At 44.4% G+C, this 9,315-nt stretch overlaps 1 protein-coding gene across 2 annotated transcripts in view; it reads right to left on the bottom strand.

The window, feature by feature from the left end:
* Positions 1-231: 231 nt before the first annotated feature.
* Positions 232-9,315, bottom strand: part of IMPA2 (inositol monophosphatase 2) — a 46,533-nt gene continuing 37,449 nt past the window's right edge. The window contains exons 6-9 of one of the 2 annotated variants that reach the window (XR_008551396.1): positions 5,830-5,938; positions 4,963-5,114; positions 2,197-4,017; positions 232-1,259 (exon numbers count right to left, since the gene is read on the bottom strand). Coding sequence is in view for 1 of the 2 variants with exons in the window: in XM_037508859.2 (XP_037364756.1) it covers positions 3,902-4,017; positions 4,963-5,114; positions 5,830-5,938 (377 nt within the window). In the remaining variant the exon portion in view is untranslated. Of the gene's footprint in view, positions 4,018-4,962; positions 5,115-5,829; positions 5,939-9,315 lie in introns of both variants that reach the window. The other variant, XM_037508859.2, reaches the window with a different exon arrangement.

Here is a 9,315-nt window from a genome sequence, read left to right as displayed (position 1 = left end):
CACACACACAACACACAGTTGGAACAGTTAAGAAGACAAATATTAGATGATTTTCCTACTCTAGACAAAACTCACAAACTCCTGAGTGCAGAGAAGTGCTCCTGAGTAGTAACACAAGAAGGTGCTCCCTGGGTACAGCGGGCACTGGGACAGTCTCCTTAGGTCCTTGCAAAGTCTAAGGCACCAACGGTCCCCTGGCACATCACTCTCCACCAGGCAGAATGTGCACTGACTCAAAGGTCTTTCAGATGCAGTACTGGCAGCTGGCGCACCCTTCTATGTGAAAGATGTGCAGGATAAAGACTGGGAGAGAGTAGGTGCTAGTCCTGAGATCACAGGGAGGCATTAAAGTGAAGCACAAGGAAGCCTGCCTTGATACATGAATTGGAAGGGGAAAAAAAGAGAAACTTAAAGCAACAAAATATGCTAAAACATTCCTTTAGTTGTCATATTATTTTCACATAAACAGAATTCAGAGAAAAATTATTTGCTGATCTCTGGTCAAATTTGTTGTATTCATTGAGCATTTGTTGATGACCTATTTCAGCTTAACACTTTAACAATACCCACAAACCCTCGGACCGACTCGACCCATTTCAGAGTGTGCTGAACATGCATTTACTTTGTAGCCAGGACTTGTAGGTGCAACATGAGTGATCCAGGCTCTCAAAGTCATCAAGGGGAAACCCTTGTCCTGGATTCTGGTGACACATGCAGAGTGTCAATGGGAGTCAGGGTCAGGCAGTCCCTCAACAACCAGGGAGGGAGGGGGCATGTGCAATTGTCAGGGTAGCATCTGAGGCTTGGGAGGAGGAACCTGTCCTCAGTCAGGACAGGGTTTGCTGACCTCAATCCAGCACTTTCTGCTGCTGCAGTCTACAGGCCTCCAGGGGGTGGTGTTGGGGGAGGGTACAGAGGGAACAATACAAAGCAGCAGCCATGGCAGAAGTCAGCTCTTCCAGACAGTTCTACAAAAGATCAAACTCATAACTGCTGTCCTCTTGGCCCTGCTCTAACCAAGGAACAACTATCTCCATGTCTTTTCCCTTTATGTTTCCCTTTAAGGCTGCTCTTGTCATAGATTCCTAGGATTACCTGCAATGCTAGGATTTATCTATCTGCTCCCAAGGCTCTTAATCCATCTTGCTCTGGTCCTACTCTGGCTTCAGATTAGTCTCTTGATCTTGTTCTACAGCCACATGTGCCTTGCAAAGTGATGACCTGGGAGCCACCTGCAGGCAAGACTGCTACATGGAACCCTGCAAGATGAGAAACTGATAAGTATTGTCTAGTTCCCCAAAACCAGGGAGGAATATAGATTACATCAAATAGAGGGTAGGGTGCTGTGTATAAAATTAATCCAGATTTTAGAACAGAGTGTCACTCTATATAGTGCTATCCAATAGAACTTTGAAATTGATGGAAATACCTGCACTTTACCTGCACTGTCCAATATGAGGGGCACTGACCACGTGAAGTATAAGTACTTGGTGCAATTGAGGAAATAAGCTTTAAGTTTAACATAACTTTAATTCATTTAGCTTCAAATAGCCACATGGGGTTAATGGCTCACATGATAGACAGCAACAGCCTTGAATCTACAATTCACCAGGTCATGTGGGAAGACTTTTTGCCAGCCTGTGGACAAGGGAGAAGTACAGGCTGACACTGTAGTTAAATAAAGTCGGAACTGATGGATGGCCATCAGTGGTGATGAATGGACTAGTGAGAATGGGAAAGGGATCTTGAGTGGGGTGCTGAAAAATTCTGTGTGCATCTTGATCCAAACTAGCATCTTCTTTTCCCCTACCCCATGGTCAACAGCTCTTAATGTCAGCTAAGCAAATAAACTTCTAGAGACTCAGCCATTCTAGAACAGAGAATCAGAATCCCAAAAGATTCTGAAAGGGCAGGCCACAGCTACTGGCAAAAGAAGATGTGCTGGAGTGGACAAATGCATGACTTTACAATCCAGCTATGCCAGGATGGCACCTGGAGGTGGCATAGCAGGGGTGCACATCAGCATTCTCGAAACTCATGGCCTGTCCACAGGGCAATCTGCATGACTGAAAACTGAATGAGAATTCAGACTGGTTGACAAGAGCAGGACAGGGGCAGATCAAACCTGAAGTCAGGAAGATGTGAGGAGAAGGGGCCAATGCCAGGTGTCAAGGAGGGGACCAAGAGCAACTTTACCTGGAGAGGAGGGAAGGGATGAGTATTTATTCATGTTCAAACACCATCACATGGAAGCCTCATTTAGTGATTCATGACCTACAGGTAAAAATCAGAGCAGAGATGGAAGTTCTGGCTCAACAGAGGTAGAACAACTAATGATCTGAAAGCTCTGGGTGTGGGCAGGTGGTCTCTGGAGGAACAGTGTACCTTTACTGTGGGTGGATGAGGGGCAGGACACTGGTCTGGGAGTGTGGGAAACCCAAGGCTTTGAGGGTGGCAGAAGTATCAGTTGTCCGCTAAGCCCCACAGACTGTCCCTCAAGTATTGTGGCTCTGCACATGATATGCTGTCTTCCTGCAGGAGTCAAAAGGGGGCAGGGTTGGGGGCTACATACACAGTGGACATTAGATCCTTACAACCAAAGGAGACCAGACCTCCCAAAGACAGGTTCCTGGACTATGTGCCTCCCAGGGCTTTGCCTAGCCACCCCATTCAGATCAGAAAAGGAAACAGCTTCCTTTAGATGGCAAATCCATCAGTAACTAAACCAAGGGGAAGTGGAGGCAGGGCATCTCAGCACTTTCCTCCCAAGAGGAATAATTCTCTGTAGAATCCCTTTCTATTGTCAGTCATTAGCTGGGAGTGGGCACTATACACAGCTGTTAGAGGTGGAGGGTGTGGAAGTTAACCATGAAGGGATTCTGAGGCTACCAATGTGGGAGAGGACAGGTATTGGGGCTCAGCTGGGGCTTGCTGAGGACATTCCAGTGCAGTAGCTTGGTGAGAGTAACCTGGGTTACCATATAGGCTAACTGCTCTATATTTGTTGCTATTGATAGCAAATTATGAATACAGAAGAGAAAAAGTTAAGAGTGGGTTGGAATTCTGTGCCCTAAAACTTTCTCAATTCTTAAACTTCAGAAAAGATACCTGTCTAGTCACTGACTATCCTCACTAGAATTATTCATATATATACTTCTGCCTTCTTAAGAGGAAAAAATAAGGCCCAGAAAATACTATACTTTTTCATTAAGCTGATGACAAAAACAATAGCATTTCAGATGAATTGCTAGTCAATGTGACCCACATATTGGATTTGAAACACTGAAGTTTTCAGAGTGTTTGTGAAAGGCTGAAGACAGATAGCAAATTCTGTTGACTTAGGGCTTTAATATGCAAACCTTCCTAAAGAGCTGAGATCTACAGCTGTGGATTCTGTGGCTTGTTTGGGGTAGCAGGCGACACACTTACAGCGGGAAACAGTTGAGCAGAGTGCCATTACTTTGATTTATTGCATTGTGAAGTACCACGGGGAGGGCCTGAGAACAAGTCCGCTTTATCAGCAGTTCTAAAGCCTTAATACCTGAGATTTGCATTCGGTGGTGGAGTGGGGAGTGGGGTGTGTGGGGTAATCAAGATTGCATTGTCAATACATATGTCATCTGAGATTTGGGTTTTGGCCCTGATAGAAGAATTGTACTAACCTGAAAAAGGCTGTGTGTGATTACAGAGAGAAACCAGCTAAACACCAAATCCCGGTGAAAGATGTGCAATTAACCAGAGAGTCACATACGTTAGCAAAACACCTTCCTTTGGGGTGGAGAGGAACGCATGTGTGACAGAGTGCAGGCTACTCAAGGCACTTCCTGCCCAGGAGCTGCCAGCTTTAGCATGCCTGGGAAGCCCAGTCCTTGAGTCTGTTCTCTTCATTGTCTGCTCCCAGTCACTTCTCATCATCTCGCCCATAGTTAATAGTTTGTAAGGCTTGAGCTATGAGTGTGGCCATTTCCCGGGTGCCTGCAGCAACCACTCTGCAGGACATGAGGTCGAAGGGTCCACCTGGGGACAAAGAGGGAGAAAAGAGCTGAATAATTTGGAACAACCACCCAGCACATGCACATTCCGAGGGAAATAGCTCTGGGCCCTGCTCCAGACCAGCCCAGACTGTGGTCTAGACACAGGGCTGGTCAGAAAGGGTGGAGGCGTGTCAGCAACCTCTGCCCTGTATGCATGCAGCCAGGGCCAGAGAGCAGCAACACCACAGAGGCCTCACTGGGGGAACAGAGTGTATGCTTTAACACTCAGAACTAAGATCCAAAAGATCAGTGAGATCAGCACGGGGGATCAAAATTTGCCACCTCTTTCACATAAAGATTATTTGGGGCTGATTGTTTTTAAGAAATAGTAGACTCAAGGAGTTTTTCTTTACCTCTTCTTTAACTACCTAAAAGAATTTAGACAGAGGGCTTGTTCCAGAAAGGGAGCATCTGTCACGGGTGATAACTATCAAGAATATGAGCTAGAATATGGCTGGAAAATATGTGCAAGGGCTGTGTTCAAAGTTCTTCTGTGTCCCTTTGTCTTTGCATGACACAGAAAACATTTGTTTTCCTCCTCTTCCTATAAATTATCTTTCCCCCTTTGAAGTTCCAGATACTTACTCTCCTTCTCCTTAGCTCACGATGACATGTAAACCCCAAGGGTTGACTGTGGAGGAGTCTCATGTCTTTGTGGGGTTCCCATAAGGGAAAAATAAATTTTTCTCCTGATAACCTGACTTTTGTCAATTTAATTATTACAAGAACCAAAAGAACCATGAAAGGCAGAGGGAAAATTTTTCTTCCCCACCACCAGAAGATAGGACAGTTCTCAGGTGCAAGTGTGGTGCCCAGCACTCATGGGATAGAGCCCCTAACTCAGCAGGTTGGGGTGGCGTCTGGTAGTATCACTGTCTAGTTTTTGCCGTTGTGCCCCTGGGGATGGAGGGCAGGCCGAGGGTCTCACCTGAAGTGTCTATAACAATGCCACCTGCTTCTCTGATGATGACCGTGGCTGCAGCCAGGTCCCAGCAGTGCAGGCCAAATTGGTAATAGGCATCTGCGGCCCCTGAGGCCAGGTGGCAGAGTGCCAGGGTGGAGCTGCCAATCACTCGGACCCTGGGGCAAAAAAAGAGAATCACATAGATGAGCAGACTGAACACGGGTTGGATTTTTTAAATGGTAGATACACTGACATCAGCAAAGATCACCTATTTTCTGGGCATTCCCAGTAATTAAAAGTGAGCCACAGGGCTCTAACAATAAGCCCCAGATGCAATATGTAGGGTCTGGAGCAATGACCCTCTCACAATGGGGAAAATGTCTATATAGTGGCAGCCACTGGCCATCTGTGACCAATGCGCACTTGAAACTAGCCAGTAAGCCTCAGAACTCCATGGAGTACAACTATGTTAAATTTAAAGTGCCCCATGGACTAGCAGTTTAATAGCACAGGTCTAGATGGGGGATGGCAAAGAAAATTTACTTGGACTTGGTTGAACTGTTCCTAAATGCTTATCAGAAGAATGTCATTTATGAAGGCTCTGTGCACACACAGGACTTGACGATGGCTTGAGATCAGTTACTTGGCTTCTTACATGTTGATCAGAAAGGAACAAAGGTCCCCTTCCCATGTTCAAATGCTGGTTGCAGGAGCTGTCCTGAGCAATGACAGTGCATGAGGCCTCTCAGGCCTCAGTGGGGATTGCATGTGCCCTCTGGCCCTATCACGTGAGGATCTTTTTCCCTTTCAGTCCCTGAGAGAGGCTAGCAAGTTGGCACTTGGTACTTTCCCCCTTTGCCCCAGGGTTTTCCAGGAACTAAAAGTTCATACCCATGAGCTTTGGCGTGAAGTAACCTCTCCATGTTGCTCAGGAACAATTTCAGAGTAGCAGGGTCACGTTTGGGGCCAATTTCTGTTAGAACCAAGGCCTTTGAGAGATCTGCAAGAGAAAGAATTCCCCCAAATCAGAAAACCCAAGTCTTGGTTCTAGCCGAATAGCTGGGATCTTCTCTGAAACAAACTTCAAATATCAGCCTCTTATGACCTTTCAAGTAGTTTACACTAGGAAGTTTTCCTGATAGCTATGCTGAAAAAGTCAGGTGATGGTGAAGAGAAAAAAATGCATACCCTCACTCTATTTCATCATTATTCCTTTAAAGCCAGCTGCTTCAGACTGCAGCTGACATCAATTTTTATTCTTTCTGTCCAGGGATACATATTATACAGGTAGCAGGAAGAACATGGAAGAATTTGGTGACTTATGAAAATCACCATCATTCAATCACAAATAAATAAAATGATGCCAAACTGGAAACATGTGTTTGGGGGTTGGGGTGGGGGCTGCCTCGCCCAATAAATCTGGCTTTAGAACCTCTCCCTCCGTGATCACAAAGATGGAAATACCTACGTTCTGGAGAGAGCAACTTTTAAATAACACTGTCTTTGGAAAAGAAGGCCTCACAGCATAAAGAAGGCAACAGGGCATGGTAACTGATTGCATGGCCCCCTCTGCTCGGGGGATGGGCTGCCCTAGCCAAGCACACAGTTCTACTAGGAGAGGTGGGCTACCAAGCAAGGGGTGGGCTGTGGTGTGGGGGACATGGCTGGTCTCCTTTCTGTGCTGACTCAGTGGTGGGGGTCATAAAGGTCTCTTTTGTCACACACACAAACACAACCACGCACACAGGGTCACACACGTTTGTCAGCTGCTCAGGCACAAGGTGCCTCACAGGGTGTGTTCAGGCCACAGAAAGAAGCTACCCCACGAAGAGGGAAAACACACTATCATGTTACTCAACGGACCTGACACCATCTCATCTCTCACCAAAGGACCCAATGATTGTCCTTCCTCAGGACCTACACCCACATTCTCCTTATGTCAGAGGCTGTCATTTTATAAACACTTTCTGAAAACTACCTGGCTCGCCAACCAACGCTCCCTGATTTTGAAGCCTGAGTCATTCCTTGCCAGGCAACCCAACACCAAAGTTAGAGTAGCATGAGTCCCATGTGGCGTGGGGGCTCAGGTTCTACCAGAGGGTGCACAGGCTGGTGGTGTTTCCAGGGTCTTGCAGACAGGATCAGTCAGTCTGCCATAGCCACCCACTTACCCAACCCTCAATGGGTCACACACTGAGAAGGTATTTTCCCGGGGCAGGGGGAAGACTTCTAGGCATCTACAGGGCAGGGAAAGTAGGCACTGCAGAAATAGTTACTGAATGAATCAACATTTTCCCTCAAATACCAGCATTTAAGGAGACACTGATAAGAATGTTCTTGTTTATTAAATTAGTAGTACTTTAAGATTTGTGGAAGGAATGTTGGGCTTAATCAGAGTTTTGTTGGCTAGTTACTGTTGTTGTACAACACTATTTGGGGGTAGGAATAAATTGAGAATTAGAGATATTTTAAAAATCATAAATATTTTACTAAAAATGTTCTTTTGACCGATAACATTATGATATGGGGAGTGCTATTACATTAAAATTTAAAAAACAAATTGAATGTTGTACATGCAGCTTTACTCAGGGAAAACGAGGAAGAAGGATGAGCTGTCCCAGAGAAGGCCAAGGCGGAAAAGGGAAGTGAAGTAGCAGGGCATCTTGCCTAGCCCCACCCTACTTCTAATTTCCTTATCTAACACCCATGTGCACAACAAATATTGTATTTGAATTATTCTGTATGTTAATTTTTTTTACTTGCTTTTTTGCTGTAACAATACATGCTGTACGCCACTACTCTGCATCTGTAATGGCTGCACGCAATTCCACTGCACTTCAGTCGGCTTACTCACTCCCCATAGGCAAACATTTCCAATTCTTGTTATAATAAACATTATTTTTTTTCTATGTAGGTTTGTAAATAGTATAGTATCATGTTGATATTAAAATAGTATAATGTTGATACTATTTTCAGGGTAGACTAATCAAAGAGGGGTTTCTGAATCAGTGCACATAGACTTTGAAATTTTTTCCCAAATTGCCCTCCAAAATAGCTGTATTTTACACACACACACACACACACAGCCTACTAGTGTGTTGTCCTGTACTATTTCCAAGTGCTAACAGGAATCCCTTACTCCAGGATAGATATTGCAAAAGTGATTTTCTCTGACAACTAAGATGGAAGAGAATAAACCTTACATACAGAGCATTTTTTGGATCCAGGCTCCCAGTCACCCTGGGAAGATATTAAGGACAACAAATAAGTCTTCTTCCCCGGTGAGTGGAAAGTGAGTACATCAATTTCTATAAGGAGGTAGACGCCTGTTTTTAATCAGGTTCACAAGATGTACTCACTCTCAGGCTTGTGCTGAGTCCAGTAGGTTCTGTTGGAGGTGGGGCTGACTGCAGGATGAGTGCAGGGCAAAGTCCCTGTAGTGCCCGCCTGGAGGGCAGATAGCCCTAAGTGCAGCACTTGTTCAGGAAGAGCATGGATTTCAAACCATGTGCTATAGGGCTGTTTCACAAAGTGAGAGTAAGGGTAGGTATCACAACTACTCACATTTACCAATCCCTTAGTGTCTCCAGACAAGCGAAGTGCTTTCCCTGTATTCCTCTGTCAGACTTTCCTCTATTACATTCACAACCACTGTCCTTGTTCCCCAGATTGAGAAACCAAACTCAGTTGAGTTTAGAGACCTATCAAGGTCATGCAGACCTTAAGTGCTGAGGCTCAGACTTAAGCTCTTCTGGTAATTATTTGAAAGAGGATTTCTTGCCATAGTTTTTACATTTGTATCCTGGACCTTCTTTTAGCTGAAAAGTATCCACTCTTTCTCATTGTCCCTAATGCAGTTTTCCCCAAAAGAAAGAGTAAAAATGATGTTTCAGCACTGCCATCTACAGGCAAAATTCCTACTTTTTTCCGGTTTCTCTCAGATAAAAAAGGTCAAAACTATAAAATGTCCTCTATTAATGTCTTATGATTTTTCATTTTATTACCTTTTATTATAGCTTACAGTTCTTAATAAAATTCTGTTTCTTTTAATGAAAATATCTTGTGACTTCATGGTTATGTGTGGAGAGAGCAGTTATTGTTTAATAAGTAGTTTCTGTTTGGAGTGATAAAACCTTGGAAAACAGATGGTGGTGATGGATTCACAACACCGTGAATGTAGTTAATAATTAATGTCACTGATTTGTACACTTAAACATGGCTGAAATGGTAAATTTTATGTTATATAATTCTTTTCACCAAAATAAAAAAATTCTGATACATTTTGAAGTAGGGCATCTCTGTATACATTACATGCACACATCAGGATATTGCAGGTTAAATTCCAGGCCACTGCAATAAAGCTAATAATGCAATAAA

This window comes from Talpa occidentalis, unplaced genomic scaffold (assembly GCF_014898055.3).
Source record: "Talpa occidentalis isolate TD23 unplaced genomic scaffold, MPIMG_talOcc4v2.1 talOcc4.13, whole genome shotgun sequence".
Classification (NCBI taxonomy): Eukaryota; Metazoa; Chordata; class Mammalia; order Eulipotyphla; family Talpidae; genus Talpa; species Talpa occidentalis.
Note: the sequence above shows the minus strand (reverse complement) of the source record. Positions and strands in the feature narration are given on the sequence as shown.